The sequence below is a fragment of the Aphis gossypii genome, chromosome 1 (genome assembly GCF_020184175.1).
Source record: "Aphis gossypii isolate Hap1 chromosome 1, ASM2018417v2, whole genome shotgun sequence".
Lineage (NCBI taxonomy): Eukaryota > Metazoa > Arthropoda > Insecta > Hemiptera > Aphididae > Aphis > Aphis gossypii.
Window position 1 is genome coordinate 59,047,770 of NC_065530.1, and position 24,024 is coordinate 59,071,793.

Genomic DNA, 24,024 nt, shown 5'->3' on the forward strand with positions numbered 1-24,024 from the left:
CTGGTAATAACTAATAACTAGACATTGTGACAATAATTTCTCACCCCCAGTATACAATATTATGTGAAAATACAAAAATTAGCATAGTTTTTTCACTATTATAATGATTAAACAGCAACATATGAGCCCTGGCTCAACAATCTGCTTTTAAAAACAGACAGAGGCCCATTCTCACCCATTTTCTAATGATGTCATTGATGACGGTAAGCTTTGATTATTTTTATTCATTCATACTTGCACTTCAAAATAAAATATTTATTCTGAATCAACAAAAATGTAATCATAGGTAAGTAAGTACATAGTGTATATTATGAAAAAAAAAATACACAGTTAAGCAAACTTTAGGCACATGTATATTAAGAAATACCTAATTTACAATGGCGTCGGCTAGAGCCTAAAATACATCTGATTTAAGAAGACACACTTATTATTTTAACTATTACCTTTAGCTTTGACAAAAAACCTGTGGAAATTGTAACTCCCAAATTCCCCCTATTTTATGTACCACTTACCTTACACATAAATATTATTTATATGATACTGGTATTAATAAAGGTACATAAAATAAATAGGTACAAGAATTGTGTTGAAATTCCTAAATGTTTGTTATTACTTATAAGCGTATTACTTATTTCTGCAATCAAGACTAAAAACACGTTATAAAACTTAGGACACATTTATTATTCAGGGGACACAGTATTTTAGCCCCTATGACCTACGACCCTATATATAGGTAACAGTTATTATTAATCCATTCAAATATATTCTTTCGTGAGAAAATATAGACTTGTTTTTAGTTAATTAATTCACTATTGTATAAGAATTGTTAACGTAATAATTTATTTGCAAATAGGTAGGTACTAAATTTGTAATTATTGTTGCATAGTCGCACTCTATCGGTCATTGTAATTTACAATTTGTAAGTTCTGAATGACAGCTGTGAATCACAATATCACATTAGCTGTAAAATGGTTTAGAATAACATCAATTTTAACGAATTTGATCTATGTCTTTAAACTTTTACAATCAACCTATTTCAGTTGAGTTATTAATGGTTTTGTTGAGTCTAAAGTTACCTGACTAAATAGGCAGGTACCTACTAGGACACTAGGTATTAAATTGTTACCATTCACCGTATTCTGTGTATTTACCTATAACTGATTTGGTCCGCGATTAGAATTTATTTTTCCCGCAAAATTAAAGGCATAATATTGCAGTTTATAGTTACCAAGTGATTTTTATTACTATTATTATTTTTTTTTTTTGAAACATGTATTTTGACGAATTAAGAGCTATGGTGCTATAAACTTATTATATTTTGTGCAAACAATTATTTTGGAAGTTACCTATATCCTTTTTAAGTTAGGTAGCTATTTTACGTTTTTACGTATTCGTGGAATACTATTTTAATGCCACGCGGAAGTCTTCAAGTTTGGCAACTGGAGCTGGTAGGCGAAGGAAGCTTCTATAATATACTTATGTTACTTTAACAGGCCATCGAGTCTGATGATCGGAGCCGGTAAGTGAAGAAAGGTAAATTGAGTTCGACAACCGGAGCCAGTAGGCGAAGGGAGCCACTATACTTGTTAATTTGTTATTTAACTGTTAGCTCTGTTTTTTACCTTTAAATCTAAGTAAAATCATTTGAACGCGAGAGTACTCCTTAAAGATATGCAGGTCATCACAGAATGTTTAGAAGCACGATAATTATAGGTACCTACCTTATCTAGTTATACCGTTATACTAAGTAGTTAATATACCTAGATATGTTTGTGTTTCATTTATATTTGTCTATCCGATTGGCGATTATCCGATAATATAATTTATTATAATTATAATCTTAATATTATTTGTTTATTACTCACTCCATTGAAAAATTCGTTATAGACGCCTTACCGTGGCGCGTTGCAGAAAAGTACAGCATTCAGGGATGTTATTGGAAGGGGGGGGGGGTTGAAAGGCTGCGCACCACTAACTTAAAAAATGTTAAAAATTGGCCCGCCATTAATACTCCAATGCGCCGTTATAATTAACTTAAGTTATAAGTGAACGAGTATTGTCTAAACTAAAAACTAAATTTAGATCTTATTAAGCTAACTGCAATACCTGAAATCTGAATCCTTTAATTTATTTGTTTTTTAAAGAAGACATCATTAATTTTAAAAATAAAGATGAAATTAATAATAGGTTTCTATTTGAGGTTAGGTATTTAAAATTTTTTCATCAGCAATACATTATAATAACTGATATTTTATAATTTATTTAATTAAAGTTATTTATAATATGCACTTTTACATTAATTTGTTGAGTTTTTTTTTTTGTACAATAAGGTATATTATTATCTATTTCATATGTTTAAAACATTGTTGATTATAACTTATAATAATTTTTAATAATAATTATGATAACAAATAATTAAATAAATAAATTATATGATTAAAATAAATAAAAAAAATAAATTTTTTTTTGGTGGAGGGTGGCAATAAAAATTGCTGCGACTTCAATCATGAATCATTATAAGACGGAGTAATAAATAAAAATAGGAGCCTTCGGTTTTGATTTTGGTCACCGGGCTACGGTTGTTAACAAAATCGAACTTTTAACTGGGTTTGAAGCTGTATACCTATACTTTTGAGCGAAGACACACAGCTCAACAGAAAAAGGCAATAAATAACTATTAATTATTACTTTTTATTTTTTAAGTGTAAAATGAAGACTTTAGACTATATATAGTATTATACATATCTCAATAAATGAATTGATTTAGTTTATTAGTTAACATCATTTTTAATTTTTTATAAATTTATATAAAACCACATAAAAGTAGAAAACATAATCTTGTAGTTAATGTACTTAAGAATTATCAGTTTAATATAGGATAATATGAGTACCTACTCTTGCAGTTTTGCTTACACAATTACTAACGTGATCGAGTGCGTGTGTGAGAGACAAGCATAGGCGTGATTGTTCTTTTCTGTCAAGTCTATAATGTCTAAAACTGATATAGTATTATATCATATCATATGCTTGTTAAAAATGTTAAAATGTAGATTCGATTACATAGGTAGTATTGGTAGTAAAAGTTTAAGTTCTCAACTGACTCATCTAGGTACTTATAATAATGTACTTACATAATAAATGTAGTCATGTACGATTATAAGTTCATAATTACTAGGTATAATCATAGATATTATTGTTTCAAATTTGTTATTTATTAGATGGTAGATATTTAATCATATATTTATATAAGATTATAATTATTTATTTATAACTTTTTCGAAAGAATATTTATTTTATGTAGATATATCATATATATATTACTGAATCTTATAATAGTCAAATAATGGGACATACGTTAACTGCACCCAAATGACCTTTTTTTTTGTAAACTGCGCTCAAACTTTTATTTATGTTAAAAAGGTGTAATGTTAACTGTGCCCTACTTAATACTTATTGTTTATTAACTTATTAATTTTTGACTTATTAAAGTCTCTATGATTGAAATTCAAATAGAAACATATATCCTAACTAAATAGTATAAATGAACGCACTAAATACCAAAATTCTAAAACAAAAAAAAAAAAACGCGAAAAGTTACAAAATATAGTTAATAAATATAATAATGGTCTGCAAACTTCAATTGATGAATATGTATCAACAATATGTTGTGATTTGAAATATTTGTAATTATTTTACTTTTTTAAATAATACTTTTTTTTAATTCCTAATTTCATTTTTATTTTAATTATTCATATTATATCATACATAGATGTAACGAATTAAGTATAGGTACATTAAAGATAATTTTGCAAAATATAGCTATTGGTTTTTTAAATTTTACGCAGTTTACATGTGTAATTTTGTGTTTACCTGTATTGTGGGGCGTGGGCGCAGTTTACAATCGCCGAAATAATATGGCAACGTTGCCGTTGCACGTAAATTCGTTCTCAATCGTATTCTTTTTTGGGTTAGTAATAAGTTTTAGTTAATTTTAAGTGTTCCCAAATGTTTGGCTAAGGTTTAACATTCTCAATCGTTCGAATTGATCGATAGTAATTTTAACTATATAAAAAAATTAAAAATTAAAAATAATCTGTAGATATTACCATTGATTAATTATATTTTAAACTAATGATATACCTACCTGTCCTACCTAACATTATTTATTTTTTGATTGGTTATTTTATTCTTAACAAAAAATGTAGTTAATACTTATCTATTGAACACCCAACCGATGTGTACACAATTAATTTTTTATATTTGAAATGGATATTGGTATACTCATAAGAATCTATTTTATATAGTTTCTAGTTCCTTGATTAACTTACACTATAGCTGTGATAACAACTTATACGGGTGCTTATTTATGACGGTTTTAATAATAATTTTATTGGTTATTCTCATCTGCAACGTCAATAGACGTCATTGGCAAAACATAGTTAAATAGTTTGTGAAAACTATAGGGAAATAATTATTGACTAGTGACTACGAGTCAATATGGGCAATGACTAGCGGTCTTAGACTATTATATGAATGAATAACAATTTATATTTTATATATTAATATTTTGATAACTGTTCATATTTTATCGGTTTTTGGAACGACTGGAACTATAGGTTATAGAAATAGAAAATTATAAAATCATATATACCTACATAATGTATAATACATTAAAAACAAATTCAATACAACAATTATTATATATTTATACTACCTAAATGGCTAAATAATATTGAAACTATTCTCAGCGGAATTCGTCGGAATATTTCAGAGTTTCTCATAAATATTTATATTCTTAAATCTTAAATAACAAAAAAGTGGGTAAGTGGGTACATTAGGTGCCGTTTGGATCACTATTATATATTATAGGAGTGTTAAATTTGAATCCAATGATAAATATCATTGTATACGAAAAACGATTCTGAACGAAGATGATTTTTCAGCCTAGGATGTAATTTCCAGTGGTTGGTGAAAAAAGGTTTATGTTGTAAGGGCCTGAATATACCAAAATTTAAGTTCTTTTATAATTATTGTAAGCTAAACTTATGAAAAATCATGTATTAAATTTTCAACTCCTAGCTACTTATGCAAAATTTTTTATGAATTATACCTACAAAATAATTTGCAAATATTCACGATTTTGACGAATTTATGTCAATATTTGAACTTCAAATGCTAATAAAAAAAATTGCGCTTATGTATTCTTATAATTTTTTAATCACTATAAGAATAACTTATGAGAAACTTTGCATTAAATTTTCATGTGTTTTCACTTAGCTAAAAAAATTTTATCGACACTTCAAAAAAATTTTTTCAGAAAAATTGAAAATTTCAGTTGTCTATAAATAGCTCAAAAATGTCAAAATATTTTGAAAATTAAATCATGAAAAGAAAATGCCAATCTAAATAACTAGTGAAATTTTCAAGTATCTACGACTTATATATACTTATGTATACTTTTTGAATAATAACAAATATTTAAAATCGTTTGAGGATAAATCGTTATCGTTACGCTATTTCGTAAAAATTAAAAAATTCAAACGCATATAAAATTTTTCCTATAATGATGTTTCGAGTTTTCATTATAGCTACTTGAAGGAAAACTTATGGAAAACTTAGTGTTGTATTTTTAATCCTCAGTTATAGTACAAAAAATGTTATGATTTTTTCAACTTCAAAATTGATTGCAAATTTTCGCGATTTCGACAGATTTCGTAAAAATCTAAACTATAAACGCTTATAAAAAAAAATTGTAACTAACGATTTTTAATTTTTTTTGCTACAATAAGAACAACTCATAAGGAACCTTGTATTAAATTTACAAGTTTTTTTGGTCATCCAAAATTTTTTTATCGACACTTCAAAAAAAAATTCTCATAAAAATCTAAAATTTCAGTGGTCTATAAATAACTCAAAAAAGTCAAAATTTCTTGAAATTTTAATTGTATATAGATAACACTAACTCAAATATTTGGTGAAAATTTCAAGTATTTACAGTGATTATTTTTTGAATTAAAACCATATAAAAAAATCGATTTGGTCAAAAACTGGTTTTGCGTAAAAATTCCTGTTTATCTGTTACTTTTTTAGGGTTTTTTCTAACGCTTTTGAAAAGTAATGGAAATTTTTTACTTTTGACCCCCCAAAGTACCAACTTGATTCACTTATCCCTATCGAAAACGGGGCTGAGTCTAAAAATCTAAGCACTTTTACTGCTCCAAAATGTGATGACAGTCACAAAAATAAAAAACACACATCATTGTAAAATCAATACATTTATCACTCCGTTCAGAATCTAAAAAAAAATCCTAGATGATAGTAATTTTTTTTCTATTATATAAAATGCGGAGTAATTATTACCTAAAACAAATCGCATATCTATACCAATATATCTCTATTAAATAGTAATTATTATATAACAATATTACTATTATAGCTGTTACTTTTTATTAACTTATGAGTCAATTAGTTTATAGGTACATCAGTATAGAACCTATATGTGTAACGTGTGTGTGTGCCTATTTACAATAGAATGGTGTTCAAGGTATAAAAATCGGCGGATTCCAAAGGGTTCTCGTATTCTTGTCTATTGTTTACTGATTTCCAAACGGCTCCCGTCAATAAAAGTTTAACAAACAGGTAAATTCCTAAACGGCTCCCGTGGAAAAAATTTAAAACTAAATTAAAGGGCTATTGTAAACTCTCCCGGGTCTACTGACTACTCTAATATTACCTGACGGAAACATGTAAACTCTCCCTAGTCTTCACTGCTACTAATTTAATTTAATAAAAATCATAAAATAAATCTAATATACATTTAAGTTTCATTTAAAAATAGTCAATCATATAATAATAATAATAATAATATAAATTAATGCCTTTAGGCTTTAGCTGCTATGAGTTATATTATACCTAATCTTATAGAATAAAAAATAAAAATTCATAAAATAAATCTTATTTACAAAATATCTAAATACACGTATGATAAAATAAAAATGTTTAAATTTATTTTTTTTATAGTAGGAATACAGATTTTAAAAAACTTATGGTATCTATTTTTTTGTCTTTATAATCTAAGATTTTTTGAGTTATAGTTTTTTCTTTATTTTTGGTATGACTGTTTTTACTTGTTTTTTTTTTTTTAGTTTATTGCAGCTTTGAATTTTGAACAATGTTGACCCGGGAGAGTTTACATATTTACTCCAGGTAAACATAATATTGATTCGGGAGAATTTACCATTGGGTCATCAGAAGAGTACTATTTTTAAAAATCGGGAGAGTTTACCACCGCCCAAATTAAAGCTGAGTCATGTCAATACATATTACACCTAATTTTTTTAAAAAAAATAAAACAGAAGTTCATTAGGAATATCATTGACAAATTTTCATCGAGTAAAACAACACGTATGGATTATATAAAAAATTACCCAAAATATTTGGGTAATATGTTAAAATTCTTCTTATACATGCATTTTTTATTTTTTATAACGTTAAAATTTAATATTATTTTAATAAAAATTTACAATAATACATGATTTTTTTTTATCACGAACCAGTTAATAACTCTGTAAGTATTAGGAATTTTAAAAATAATTTTTTTTATACAAAAATATTTTCAATAACAAAAATCTATAAGCATATTAAAATAAAATAATTTTTACTTTACAGTAGGTACTAAATTTGAGTAATTTGTTTGCGACTTATGAATGTTTAAATATTCATTCAATATGTTGCTACTGGGCAGTTAATATTTATTCTTATCCTATAGTGCATACAGAATAAAGATTATAGACTGGGTGTTCAAGGTGGGGTAGTGATAGGATAGGAAGGCCCGATTAGTATGACCATTATACTTATTAGTTCTTATCGGTTATGGTCGTTATGAATATCGTTAAATCGACATAACATTTTGTTTTGACTTTTAGGTTTGATAAATTGCCCAGTAGCAGAAAATTGAATGATTATTTAAACGTTCATAAGTCGCAAACTCAAATTAAGTATTGTAAACGTTATTATTAATTTTTTCAATTGGTTCATAGATTTTCGTTATCAAAAATAGGTATTATTGCTATTTGAAAATCAAAAGTTGGTATACAGTTTTATCTAATAAGGGGGCTAGTTAAAAATATCAACATTTCAAATTTTCAACACAGTACAAAACAGTATGTAAAACCTAGAAAGTTAAAAAAATATATATACGAGGGATAAGTGAACTACGTGTCCATAAAAATAGCTTAAATTAATCAAAATGTTTTAAACAATTCATTTTGTAGTAAAAAATAACTAAAATAATTATTTTTCATATTAAAATACAATTCTGTCGAAATTTGAAAAATTCAAGTAGGTATTTATAAAAAATGTCCATACTGCATGATATGTATTTTTAAAATTTTAAAGTTTCTATTAAAATTTGAACATTTACATTATACAACAATGTAGACCAATCACCAATGGCCATGAACCTATTTGTTACTTCTAATAACTAAAGTCTACAAATTGCTATTAGGAGTTAGGTACTCGTACTTTTGCAGGATTTAGTATTAAATTATCAAGATTTTTAATTGAGTCTAAATTTATTTTCAAACACAAAACAAATTTAGAGAATTTGTTAGTTTTAAGTGCTTATAAATACTTTAATAATTTCATTATGTATAGGAAACTATTATTTAAGTAAAATTATAACGTTTCAAGTTTATAAGATTATTATGTTTTGAATAATCACGGAATGATAAAAACTACTTGTCGCTATACTTTTAAATCACACATAAAAAATGTGTTATTTTTCCACTTAACTTATTTCTTTAATTCAAGTTTAAAAAAAATGTTGTGAAGTACCTATTCATTTATCACCTAAGTTGTTCCATACAGAATCTATAATACCTATATAGATAAAGTAGAAACTCATAGTGCAGCTGATTGTGCATAATATTATATACGATGTACGATGTACCTGCCTGCCTACAGGCTACAATGTACGTATTACATGATATTATAACAATTAACAGGTACTTATGTATACAAACTACGAACTAGATATTATAATAATAAAGTCCATATTAATATGAATTGGGTGATTACTTATACAGGGAAATCATTGGAATTCGAAAGTTCAAATGTGTATAGTAATACAAGGCACAATTACATTATCTACTGATATTCTTATTTAAAATTTAACTTGTTACCTATATTTATCATTGTAGATAAATAATAAGTATGTTATTATGTTAATATGTATTATGCACTTGCCTACTTTATATTTTGTTTATATCTATAATGCGATATTGAATTTTTTTGTTTTCAAACTCTATAGTGGTTTACTCGTTAAAACCCAAGTCTGGAAAAATCTTATCGTCAATATTTAAGCGTCTTAAGCTCTCTTGGCCTTATTACACGAGTTAAACATGACGCGTGACTGATTGTCTACATAATATTATAGGCACGCCTTAAACTGGTTTTCCATAGTAAGATTTTTATAATAACAAACTGCAAATAGTTTCACTGTTTAAAGCCTACAGGTACAGAAATGTATGATTATTCAAATTACTTACGTATTTTGAATACTTCAATAATTTAATATTTTAGGTAATTAAGTATTTAACCCTCTGCACGTTTTGTTAGTATTTTTAAATAAATGTTTTGAATTTGATTTGTCCAATGTTCTTTATCTATTACAAGCTACAAGTGGCTTATGTGAACAGATTTGTCTAATTGTCTTGAATCTTTTATGGAAATATTGTTACAAGTTATATAAATGTACAGACAATTATCTCATACAAAAAGAATTCAAACATAGGTACGGTCATTTTATGTGGGATCAAGGTTAATTGACTTCCTTAAATGCAAAACATTAATAATATGGTATGTCAGATGATGGGTGATTGCTATTATTTTATTCAAGGGCAATAAACACAAAAACAAAATATTACATTATTGTTCATTTATTCAAAATAACTTAACAAATATTGAAACATTTGAAACATTCATTTTTAATAATTTTACAGAAATGAAATGTAATTACTAATGTTAGATGTTAGTACCTACATATTTTAAAAATTGTTAATTTATATACATCGTTTAAGTGAATTAAAAATAAATAAAAATGTATAAAAAAATAAATATATTTATATTAAAAAAATTATATTTACTTAAGCCTATTTATTTATATTTTAACAATCATTAATTTATTAAGTTAGAACTCAATTGATCTTCCTTTTGTCATAATTGCTCGTAAAGTTTCAACTTTGCTTTTAACTAAATTTACTTGTAATTGTAATGTATCAGTGAACGCATTTTGTTCATTTTTATGTTCGGTCACCATTAATAATACCTCATTATATTTACGGCATGTTTCTTCTAAATTAGCCATCATGGACATCATTTTACACTAAATTAAAAATAATAATAATAACAATAATATCATTTATTAAGGTTCATTTGGCCTAATTTTGAATTGAAAAGTTATCAATTTGATTACTTTGTTTCAAGGGTACTTGGAAAAATCTGTTAAAAATAATGAAACTAGTATAATAGATTTTTTAATTGCAGTAAGCCATAGCATTAGAAAACAATGCTATTGAAATGTTGAATTAAATTTTACTCATACTATTTTAATTTATTTATTATTTTATGAGAATTAAAACTCATTTATTTAAATATTATACTAATATAAATAATATAAATCATTATTATTTATTTTGTGTAGCTTTATACATTTATAGAACACTTTGTTTTATGATTTTTATCTTCTACATTAAAATTAATATTGTAAATTAATTATTGTAAATTTCCTAACTCACAAGTTTTTATATAAAAGGATTAAGTATAGAGTAATAACAGATATGGAATAAAACATTAAGAATTATTGAATACGTCATGTAAATATGTATATGCTATTAAATATTAATATTTAGATTTAAATAAATAAATTAATATGATGTTATGATTGTGTGATGCCAAGGTAATATATTATGTTAAAATGAATACTAAATAGGTAATATTAATAATTAGAGCATAATTGTTGAATGTTTAGTGTTTTTATTAGTAATAAGTGGCTTTTTTTTTCAAGATTTAGTTTCAAGAGTTATTTTTTGAATTTATCAGTAATAATAAATAGTATGCCACAAGTCACAACTAGTTATTTATCAACTAAATGGCCCTGTCAAAATACAATTTTTTAATAATCAGTTTGGTAGATAATAAAAAAAAAATTTAACTCAGTTGAAACATGTGGACTACAATTACAAAATTATGTTAGTTGATTAAATCATAATAATAGACTATTTTTAAAATCAAACAGATGATCTTGGTGTTTGGAACTCTTAGTATCTTCGGTAGTTGTGACACTGTTAATAAGTACAGTGGCACAACTAGGACTAATCATCAGGAAGAGAGGATATTATACCATTATATTGTATTTTATACTGAGGGAATATTTTTGAACAAATTTAGTAACAAATTAGTGGGTATTGGGTAAAGTCACAATCCCCTATTTAGGGGGTTATCACTGAATTAGTATCTCTAAGTGTAAAGAAAAATAACTGAACAATTAGTTAAATGTATACCAGTTTCTAATTAAAAATAATTAATTTTTGATTTAATAATATTTAGAACATAATTTAGAAGATTTATGATTTAATACACGTATGACTGAATTTAGTATTTATTGACATAATTGAATATGTTTAAGAAAAATGTTAAATTTTATTTGTAATTACTTCGGTGACTAATTAATGTATATAGTTCACAGCAATTATTATAATTCTTGTAGTTTTATAATTAAAAATACCATTAAATAATTTTCGATATGGGTATATTATAGTATAAGCTATACTACTTTTATTACTTTAAATGTTTATAAGTTATAAGTTAATAATAAAATTCATTTATTCAATAAACAACATTAATAAGGTACTTTTTAAAGTAGTTTTAAACAATTCAAATGTGACATTATAAAACAATTTTAAAATCTAACTTCTTGTTAGTGATCAATTTATCTTACATTTATTGATACAATTAAAACTGTATTGTTAATTAAAATAATATTCTGCAAATAAATGTTAATCTAAACATTCATCTTCTTCCTGATTAATTAAAAAACCAAAACTAGATATCAAATTAAGAATTTTTAACTTGAATTTATTATTTATTTAAATAGGTATACATTTAAGAACAATTTTATTTTATTGTCTTATAACTTCAATTAGTATACTAGGTATGTAATATTGTCGTTAAATTAAAATATTATTGTAATACTAATTTAACTGTAATAGTTATAACAAGACAAAGTTTAATGAACATAAACAAATCAATTAAATTTGAATAATATAATTGTATGAATGTTAAATTAAAACATAATATTATGCAATAAATTCTATATAATAGTTAATTATATTGTACTTACCGAGTGGGATGTCTCATTTTCTGAAAAGAGTACTCGTTCGAATTTCTTTATTTTCCAACTTAATGTGTCTATTCTTTTTTCAATATTAGTCACCTACAAAATGAGTATTGACTTTAATGAAAAAAATAATAGATAATGTCGAAACAATATAGGAAGCACATTCAATCAGTAAGTACTTACAACTTGTTCCAAGTGATGTATGGCTTCGTCCATAGTGTTCAATAAAATACATCAAATAATAATTAAGACAATTTTTTTACAGTGGTCTTCGTTTTTGTTATTGTCGAATGTTGTTAAAAGTTAATATTGTTGTAGTCCATACTCCATAGGTACTTCTACTACAGTAGTACAGTAGTACTTCAGTCTGTACTTGGTATACTTTCATCACAGAATAGATTTTATCTGTTTTCATTTCGCCGTCTCGGTGATAAGACTATCGTTCCCGCCAAAAGTTAAAAAGTCCTATTTCAGTTCACTCCATATCATTGCGGTATCTCGTCAACGACATGGACGACCGCGGTTACGATTGCGCAGAATTGTAATTTATTATACAACTTCATCGGCTCGCAGACAACTTACACGCACGCGCGCGATTTCGTATCCGATTCCCTACAGAATAATCTTAACCCCCTCCCATTTCGGCCATATTCATTATTATTTTTTGTAATATTGCCAGACCGAATAGTGCGATCCGATCTCCGTATACAGCCTAACAATACTGCCGACCTGTCGTCTTCGTTGCCGAGGAGGCACGTCCGTCCGATAAACTGTTATACAATATCCACCGGGCACCGGTATATCGATTCGTCCGTCGTCAGTTGTACACCAGCAGCTGCCAAGTATGCACTACTTGTCTCCTCTCTGATTGCCTGTTATTTATTATTTAATTTTAGTTTTAGGTGTGCCGCTCAGTTTTTGGTCAATTTTCATTTCATTTTCTTTTATTATTTATTTTATTTTTGTCTCCTATACATACATAGTCATCCTTGTCATCATGTACAATCTTAGCCGCTTAGGACGTAATGTGTCGGAATGTGTCCTAAGGACGACGTCCATATCCTCTGCTCGTGGACTCCATGAGATGCCTGATCACCTCAAGGATGTACCTACGGCCGAGAATCCACGATTCTTTGACATGGTGGAATATTTCTTCCATCGTGCGTGTCAGGTGGCTGAGGACAAGCTCGTCGAGGACATCAAAGCCAAGATGTCTGTGGAAGACAAGAGAAAAAAAGTTAAGGGAATATTGTTGGGCATGCAGCCATGCGATCACATACTGGAGACATCTTTCCCAGTTCGCAGGGACAGCGGTGACTATGAGATGATCACTGGTTATCGTGCACAGCACAGTACACATAGAACACCATGTAAAGGAGGTTAGTTTTGGACTAAAATTTAAACTTCATTAAGTATATTATTTTAATTTTATATCAGATTTTATTTTAGAAAATGTAAAATAAAGTAAAAAATATACGAGTGTACCTAATTAGGAATTAAATATTGTTCTTCAACTCCATTGATATACCTAAATATTTAATAATATTTTACTTTAAATGTTTAAATATTAAAACAAGAATACTAAACTTTTATTGTTTTGTTAAAATAATTTTGGTTACTTATTTTAGTTAATTTACTTTTTACTTGATTGTGTTTTAGTAAGTAAATTATTAAATTGAGTTTAATTATCAATTAAATTACCTATTGTTAAAAACATTAAAAAAAACATGTACTTAGTTAAGATATTGCATGTACTTAAATATAACTGTTTATTGTTTCGACATTATACTTAGAGAATATACAATAGGTATTAAGAATATTATAAGCATAAAATATCTAAAATTGGTTCTTAAATTATTAGATATAATTATTGCTAGTATATTATGTTTAAATACTTATACACTAATAAACTATTCAAATTTAAAAATTAAAACCACTTAAAAAATGTTAAAAATTAAGTATGCAAGTGGCAAGGTCTTAAGTGACCATAATGTAGTTGTAGTATTTTTTCAGAAGATAATTATTTAGTTAGGAATGAGTCATCAAAATTTTAATTGATAGATATTCTATATTATTGTCACTTATGAAAACAATAATATTTGGTACTTCTAAATAATTATTTTTCAATTTTTTCTAATTTTTTGATTAATAATAAAATATTAAATTTAAATTTTTAAATTAACATAAAAATATTAAGTGCATTTATTAAACTAATTTAAAAAAGTATATCAAATTGAATATTTTAAGATTATAATATTAAATTCTTCATTCATCCAATTTAAGTATGTTTAAATATATAGAACTGAATATCTACATAAATAATATAGTGTATTATCCAAATTCAAAACAGTACAAAGTATTAACATTAATTAGTATTTAAAGATTAGATAGGTACTCATAATTATCTATGTGTTCCGTTTTGCACAGTTTAAACTTAAAAAGTTTATTATTTGATATTATATACCTATTTTTGATTTATAAGCCTCTTAAACTTAAAGTCATTTTTAAGTATGAGATATCTTTAATTTTTTTATGTTATAATAATTATAGTAAAATTAAAACTAACAATTTAATAATAGAATTAATAATAAAATTGTTATTATAACCTCTTTAAAAATTACTTTTGTTTAAGATAGATGATATCTTATTGTAATGCTAATAAAGCTTGAATAACAATTATGAGTTATAAATTGTAGAGTAATATTTAATTTGTTAATATAGTTAGCTTAAAATATTAATAGTAAATTGCTATCTTCATTATCATAAATATTAAAAAGAACATTCAAAGAGTTATGTACAATAATTTATTAATTTTATTATAGGTATTCGATTTTCTTTGGATGTTTCTCGTGATGAAGTGAAAGCTTTAGCTGCTTTAATGACTTTTAAGTGTGCATGTGTTGATGTACCATTTGGAGGTGCAAAAGCAGGCATTAAAATAAATCCAAAGTTGTATTCAGAAAATGAATTAGAGCAAATTACCAGGCGGTTCACATTGGAATTGGCTAAAAAAGGATTTATTGGTTAGTATGTAAACATATTTTAATTTTAAGTGATCAAACAAATTTGTAATTCAAAACAAAGTTTTATTCATCATGACCTTAAATTAAATTATGTCAAACTACATCGTGAGAAATATTGTCGGAAACGCCATAGCATAAATAATAGGATTAACGTCAATTGATGATGATAATAGGGTCATTGAAAAATGTAGGGTTTTAATAGGAAATAAATTAATAGTAAATTAAGTGTTCTAGCAGATCATTTATTTTATTTATTTACACTTTATTTATATATATGGTAAATTACGTTTATACAAATTATCATACATTAATTAAATGCAATTTTATTTTATTTATAAGAAATAAAAGTATATTATCTATAAATCTAAAATTGATATTTCTGTAATCTTATAAATTTATTTTTATTTTCAGGACCCGGTGTAGATGTACCTGCACCAGATATGGGAACTGGTGAACGTGAAATGTCATGGATAGCTGATACATATGCTAAAACTATAGGTTATAATATTTATAATTATATAACAATAAATATTCTTTTTTTTATTATTATTATTCATGTTTATGTATTATCAATTCACATTTTAAAGTTTTATAATGAGTTCAACTTTTTCTATTATATTTGTTGAATTAAAATTTATGATAACCTTTACAAAAATAGAAAATCAAACCATCTATTAATTATTACATTAATGTAAATATTATGTACTGATTTTATCTTTTTTTTTTTTTTAATAGGGCATTTAGACATTAACGCTCATGCTTGTGTAACTGGTAAGCCAATTAATCAAGGTGGAATTCATGGTCGTGTATCAGCTACTGGTAGAGGTGTTTTCCATGGATTAGAAAATTTCATTATGGAGGCCAATTATATGAGTTTAATTGGTACTACACCTGGATGGGGTGGAAAAACTTTTATTGTTCAAGTTAGCTTACTTTATTATTATTGTCTTCAATTATATACTTTTTTAATTAAAATTTTATCATTCAAGGGTTTTGGTAATGTTGGGTTACATTCAATGCGTTATTTGCATAGAGCAGGCGCTACATGCATTGGTGTTATTGAACATGATGGTTCTATTTATAACCCAGATGGCATTGATCCTAAAGTAATTACTTTATATTCATAAAAATTAAATATATTTTTAACAATTATTTATCATTTCAGGCATTAGAAGATTGGAGAATTGACAATGGTACTATTTTAGGATTCCCAGGTGCTCAGCCGTACACGGGTGAAAACCTTATGTATGAACCTTGTGATATATTAGTACCAGCTGCTACCGAAAAAGTTATAACATCAGCTAATGCTCATAAGATCCAAGCAAAAGTAAATCAAATATTAAAAGTAGTTTAAGTATAAACATTTGATGTTAATATTATAAAAACATTTATTTTCAGATTATCGGTGAAGCTGCTAATGGCCCTACAACTCCTGCTGCTGATAAAATTCTAATAGAAAGGAACATTTTGATTGTACCAGATTTGTATATAAATGCTGGTGGTGTAACCGTATCATTCTTTGAATGGTTAAAGAATTTAAACCATGTTTCATATGGTCGCTTAACATTCAAATATGAACGTGAATCAAATTACCATTTATTAGGTAAAAAATATTGTAATGTATTAATGTCGTGGAATTGGTTATTAAAATTAACTTTTTGTAGAATCTGTGCAAGAATCATTGGAACGTCGTTTTGGTCGTGTGGGAGGAAGAATTCCTGTTACTCCTTCTGAATCCTTCCAAAAACGTATATCAGGAGCATCTGAAAAAGATATAGTGCATTCTGGATTAGATTATACAATGGAACGTTCAGCTCGAGCTATTATGAAAACTGCCATGAAATATAACTTGGGTCTTGATCTTCGTACTGCTGCTTATATTAACTCGATTGAGAAAATTTTCACTACCTATAAAGAAGCTGGGCAAACTTTCTAATTCATTTTTTTCTACTATTTTGGTGGAAGCTTATTAAGGAATTTAGGTATTTGACAAACAAGCCAAATTCATATTTTTTAACTACAGTAAACTTTTAATTATTATTACCAAGTTGATATACGATCAGTCATTAATAAAACTAATACAAAGGAATAGATAACTTTTTCCTTGTTAACAAAATTCATCTTTTAAGCAAGACATACTTTTAAAAAAGTTCCTTTATAGTACAAAATCAATGTTTGTTATTTTTTAAAATATATATTTATATTTATATATATTATATATACATAAATATTCATTTGAGTCCTAATGAATACCAAATTCCATATACTTCACAACATTGAATTTGTACTTAAAAATTATGATTTTATAGTATCAGTATTTTTGATAATAATAATTCAAATTTGAAATTTGAAATTATATTATTATAAACACTGTTAAAATTGTAGTTATATTTTATAGGTTTTAATTTAATAAAATTATCATTTTATGAATTTGGCTAATTGTTTTCTTTATATTAAAATAATGAAAACATTGTTTAACTATATTGACTTATTTTAAAGTTGAAAAATTCCAAATCATTTTTACTTTTAAGAAAAAAAAGTATACGTGTTTATTCAGTATTGTATTATAAATTTTTGAATATCTAATTTTATGTTCTTCTGGTAAATGTAAAATCTAATTCTTACAGTAATTAATTTAATTAAATATACAAGTACAAATTACTAATCTGTGCTCATAATATATCACAATAATTTTAATATCATAATCATGTAATTGAAAGTGTGAGTAAATTTATGTTTTTCTTTATTTTATAAGGAATATTTAAACTTTAACTTATAGTTTATTGATATTTACATCTAAAGATAGTGTAAATCAACAGTCATTTCATATTTTATGAAGTCGTAAAGAAGTATACAAATTATTTATTTTGTTTTGGAAGTTTTGTCATATTTTAAGTTAATAATTTTAAAAACTAAAAGTATTAACTATTTGTTAGAAATTGTATTAAAATTAATGTATTTGTAATCACCACTTAATATGAAAACTGACAATACATTCATGTTGTTAATATTGTACGTATTTTTATTTTAAAGTATGATCTTACTCGTACAGTATTTTTAATATGAAAGTTTAAATTATATTTATTAATATTTGTTATTGTTGTCAATGATATATGAATAATTAATTACTTTAGTTGAATTGTTAGTTTTGTTGAATTATTTAGATGTTCTTAGGTATTACTTATGTGTGCAATCAAATATCAAATCAAGAAGTTCAAAGTTGGAAATTTGTAGAAGTAATTAATTAAATTTTAATAGGAGAATAAATCAAGTATTACAATTTTTGGTTCCATGTTCATTTTATTAGACTTCGGTGTTACCTGCGTGGTCAAATTGTATGGTTTACCTGGTTTAGAGTCAAACTACTCATACTAGTCTAAGTAAGTTCTCTACTGGTTTCTTCATCCTAATACATTTACTATTTAGTGTAATGTTAATATGATTTTTTTTTTTAAATAACTTTATAATTAATGTCTACAAGTCTACAAAGTACAAACATAACATAGTTTGCAAAAAAAATTATAGTTTTCTATATTATAATTAGATCATTTCTTAATTAATTAGCATCTGCTGGAAGAAAAACTACATGACAAATAAATCATAACAATTGATTTATTATATAGTAGTTATTTCATAATAAGTAAGTAAATTACAAATATATTAGTGTGCTTCATAGCTTTGGGAATTTGGTTTCAAAAATAAAATTAGCATTTATTTTTTTTTTCATGTTAAGTTTTTTTCTTATTATGATTTATAAAAATTACAATCTGTACATGAAAAAAAAAAAGCGTGGTCAAGTGGGTATTGCTCTGCTGTACATCAGTTGCCGTGTGGATCACTATTATATATAAGAGTGTTAAATTTGAATGCAATGATGAGTACCATTGTATACAAAAAATGATTCTGAACGGAGATGATTTGTCAGCCTAGGACAGTGGTTCCCAAACTTTTTCCTATCGCGGCACATTATTATTAGTTTTTATAAGTCCCGACAGACTTTGGATAAATATTATCTACTAATCGAATAATATCGTTATTGGGTATTAATATAAAAAAAGTTCAAGTTGTCGTGGCACACCTTTCAAATTTCACGGCACACCTTTTGGGAAACACTGGCCTAGGATATATATTTTAAATTGGATGGCGAAAAAGGTGGTTTACGTCTTAATGATTTGAATACCACAAAATTTAAGTTCTTTTATAATTATTGTAAGTCAAAAGTACCTATGTAAACTCTTAAATTATCAACTGTTAGCAATTTATACAAATTTTTTTATAATTAATAATTAAAATAATTTGCAAATATTCATGATTTTGACGAATTTTGTTATTTGAACTTCAAATGCTAATAAAAAAATGTATTCTTATAATTTATGAATTACTTTATGATTAACTCATAAGGAACTTTGTAATACATTTTTAAGTATTTTGACTTGGCCAAAAAAAATATTATCGACATTTATAAAATGAAAACTAAACAAAAACGAATATTTCAAATGTCCATAAATAACCTTAAAATAAGCGAAATATTTTGAAAATTAAATTATGTAAAGAAAATGTCAACATTTATTTTAAATAACTGGTAAAATGTTCAAGTATCTACGACTTAACTTTAAATTTAAATTCTTAACCTTAGATATAAATACAAAAAATTGTATGATTTTTTAACTACAGAATTACTTTCAAATTTTCGCTATTTTTACTCATTTCGTGAACATTTGAAATTTAAAACTGTGTATAGATAACACTATTTTAAACATTTGGTAAAAAATCCAAGTATTTACAGTGATTCATTTTTGAGTTACAAGTTTACAACTGTATAAAAAAATCTATTTGATCGAATACTGGTTTTTCGTGAAAATTTCCGTTATTCTGTTATTTTTTTGGTTTTTTTCCCGATTTTTTAGATAACTGCTGAAAACTTCTTATTTTTGAGGTCAAAAGTTTTGACCTTTATAATGTACCAAGGGTATTCACTTTGCCATCAGAAACCAATCCTGAAGTTAGCACAGCCCCAAATTTAAGCTCCTTGTGACCAAATTGGTCTTAAAATTTCTTATTAAGTTATAAATAAATGTTATTATACTTTCAACAATAGGTAATAACTAATTTCAGTAATTTGTCTAATTACAATTGGCGGGAGTAATTATAATACTATGGTAGTATTTAGTAGTAAGTTCCCACCTCAGTTTTATATACAAGTATACAATATACATATATTATAATGTTATATGTTTAGTATCTAAACTCGTGTAAGCAAATTATCTGAATGAATGTGTAATCTCTCAAGAAAATGATTAATAATATTCGATATTATTCTACATTTAGGCCAAGGACTAATTATAAGTTATAATAATATATATTATGATTCAATGATTTTCAGATTTTTATACTGGCAAAAAAATTGTGTTTGTAACCCAACTATTTAAACTAAAGAGTCCCACCGGACATATTAAAATTACCATTTAAGTGACCAGAAATAGGGTTTTCAATAAAAATAAAGATTTTCGAAATTTTTTTACAAAAATATTGTACAGTTTCGTAAATATGCTAGCTTAGTTTTGAATTTAAAATTTCAATATTATGTAGCCTACTTATGATGCAACTTAGAGAAAGGTTTAAAGGAATGCAAATGGTTTGTGATGATTTTAGTATACTTATGCCTCAAACATTAGTAGAAATGTCTGAAGAACTTTTAATAAAATCAGTGTATGACTTTACCATTAATTACAAAGATGATAAAGTTTAGATTTTACAAGACAAATTGTCTCTTTAAAAGCATATTTATCATTAACTTATCAAGAAAACTCACTAAAAAAAATGATTGTTTAAAATTTAGGAGAAATCATTATCAAAGATGACTTAACTTCCATATTTCCAGATGTTTTTACTGGTATAATCATTTTTATGACTATACCAGTAGGTAACATCTGCTTAAAACTTATCAAAAACTATTTGCGCAACTCTAAAAGTCAAGACCGGTTATCTAACATCGCTATTCTGAAATCTGAACATCGAAAGACTTCCAGTAGAAAATATTAATGTGGACGAAGTCATTGAAGATTTTGCAAATTTAAAAGCAAGAAAAAAGAATTTTCTTCGATAGCTTATAATTTAGTTTTGAAAATTATATACTTGTAACATTTTTAATTATTATTATTATTTTATTCAATTACCTACATTTATGATGTTCAAATTTCAAAATATTTTTTATGACTTACCTAGTACCTACCTAAGAGTTATAATTCTATTATTTATTTACCCACATTTATGTTTAAAATTATTTAATTTGTATGTTGTTTCTAAACTACAAGTTATACTTATTGTTAAAAACAATGTCTTATTAGGAAAATAAATATGGAGATTTTCAAATACGTACATTTCTTAGGATCTAAAAACACAATGTTTTAGATTTACATAATAGCTTTTGCAGTTAAAAAGGGGCCCAACAGAGTTTTCATACACGAGCGCAATCAAATCTAGTTACGACACTGTATGTAGGTAGTAGGTGCATCATAAAATGATGTAAAATAAAAAGTAGGTAGTGAAAATGGTTATAAACAAGTGTCAACAGCATAGTTCGATAATATAAATTAATATAATTTTCAATTGGTTGTAAAAATAGAATTTTTCTGGAATAATATATAGCACGACGTTCACGTAATTCTATACAAACCTACTGAAGAAATTTGAACTAAACTATTTCTATTAATAATAATTAAGAAATCAGATTTACATGAAGTGTTCAAAAATAAGTTTTTCAAGCACTTAAAGGAAAAATGATTAGCAAAGTTTCTAACAGTAGGTACTTATTCAGAATAATAATTTCTGCCAGAGTATAGCTGAAAAGGTCAGAGGAATCAATATATTGTGTTCAAAGGCTTAACTATTCATTTGATTACAATAGGTTAGTCAAACTTTTTTAAATTTAAAGTAATTAAAAGATTAATTAGTTGAGCTTACTCGATAAATAAATTTCAAGTACTGATGCTTATTAGTTATTAATTATTAATATTAATATTATAGGTAGTAGGTTTTTTTTTATATTTAGTAATTATTACTTATTTACTTATTATAAAATTAAAAATACCTTCTAAGTCCGTGGTGTAGGTTGTCTTATGGTAAAAATAGTTATTCAAATATGGTATAAATTTAAATGAAACGTATATCATACAATTTTCATAGGAAAATTTGGTTTTTTTTAAACTCAATTTTTTTTTTTTTAAGAACTCAAATTTTAAGTACCTAGTTTTTTTCTATAATTCACCGAATTATCATGATAAACCACGATTGGTATAGATACATTTTATCTACAAACTGAACTTTAACTATCCTACAAATAGTGAGGTTTATTGTTTATTATACATTAGTTCAGAGGTTCTCAAACTTTTCAGGCCAGGCCCCCTTTTAGTTAACCCCAGACCTGAGCCCCCTCCCTCATAAAAATAATTTTTATAGTCATGTTTAGAGTAAAAAACTGTTAAAAACAAACAACAAATATTGATATTAATATTAATATTACAAATTTATTTTAAAATAAAATGTATTTTTTATAAAATATTTTAATTAATAGGCCAATTTTAATGTGATGGGTGGGCTTGTTTTTTTTCATCACAAAGTTTGGTGAAACGAGGATTTTTAAAATTGTCTTGCGCCCCCCCCGGAGGGTCGCGCCCCACACTTTGAGAACCTCTGCATTAGTTTATGAACTAGATTTTAGTGACACGATACTATTCATCTCAGTGGCGTATTTAGGATTTTGTCCAGCCGTCCAGGGGGGGATATAAGTTGGAAAACATAATTTCCTCGACGGTGAGGGGGGTACACTTACCAACGTTATTAAAATTACTAGTAAAAAAAATACCAAGGCCCCCCCCCCCCCCTGGGGGTTCTATCCTCCTCGTAAATACGCCACTGATTCATCTTAGTGATTTTAGTAGATAATATCGATAATAATTATACAGTCGACTTGCGTCCCCTAAATGGGACGCAAGTCATCGGTCAAATTTACTACCTGATAAATATACCTTTTTTTGGGACGCAAGTAACCAAATACAGCCGTCGTCAGACTGCACTACTGCGGTCGACGTGGAATCCGTTTTGCCTTTGCCGGTACAGCTAACCGCCTTGTTGTCGCCTCCCGTTGTTCCGCGGGACCGAAGCTGCCGGGCGGTCACCTAGCCGCATGCAGAGGGTCAATCGTGTAGGCCACCGGACATTCGACGTCTGCGCACCTGTCGCGTCGCACACCGTCCATGCCGGTCCCCCTATCCTATTGCGTCACCGTTGTCCTATCCGATAGGTATTCGGTCAAGGAGGATGACGCGCTAATCGCTGCTGCGGATGCAACAGCACGCAAACCGTCATCGGAATGCATCAGGCTCTTCCAATGACGGTTCGTCTCCACCGGCCAACGTATCGTCATCACACACTGCATCCAACAAACGTTCTGTCACTTCTTCTATGACATCATTGACATCGTTAGCATTATCGTCTGCTGATGTAGCGATATACTCATTGGATTTGTGTTGTTCGATTGCGTCGTCGATGTCAATGATTTGCGTCATTGTAATATTGTTTGCTTAATTTTTGGAAGCGTAGGAA

General features: G+C 26.5%; 2 protein-coding genes across 3 annotated transcripts; one reads left to right on the top strand and one right to left on the bottom strand.

Moving 5' to 3' along the window:
- Nucleotides 1-9,920: 9,920 nt before the first annotated feature.
- Nucleotides 9,921-12,955, bottom strand: LOC114128529 (uncharacterized). Its single transcript, XM_027993052.2, has 3 exons — nucleotides 12,581-12,955; nucleotides 12,401-12,493; nucleotides 9,921-10,384 (listed from the first exon to the last, which is right to left on the bottom strand). The coding sequence occupies exons 1-3, from the start codon at nucleotides 12,611-12,613 to the stop codon at nucleotides 10,190-10,192; spliced, it is 321 nt and encodes a 106-aa protein (XP_027848853.1). The 5' UTR covers nucleotides 12,614-12,955; the 3' UTR covers nucleotides 9,921-10,189.
- Nucleotides 12,956-13,016: 61 nt separating this feature from the next.
- On the top strand, nucleotides 13,017-18,702 carry LOC114128528 (glutamate dehydrogenase, mitochondrial). 2 transcript variants are annotated; one of them, XM_050196931.1, is made up of 9 exons: nucleotides 13,018-13,239; nucleotides 13,294-13,776; nucleotides 15,220-15,420; nucleotides 15,832-15,918; nucleotides 16,156-16,343; nucleotides 16,410-16,526; nucleotides 16,586-16,747; nucleotides 16,819-17,023; nucleotides 17,085-18,702. In XM_050196931.1, exons 2-9 carry the CDS (start codon nucleotides 13,395-13,397, stop codon nucleotides 17,354-17,356), a joined length of 1,614 nt encoding a protein of 537 aa, XP_050052888.1. In that variant the 5' UTR covers nucleotides 13,018-13,239; nucleotides 13,294-13,394; the 3' UTR covers nucleotides 17,357-18,702. The 2 variants fall into 2 exon arrangements, with proteins under 2 accessions (XP_027848852.1, XP_050052888.1); XM_027993051.2 differs by having other exon boundaries at nucleotides 13,017-13,776.
- Nucleotides 18,703-24,024: the final 5,322 nt, after the last annotated feature.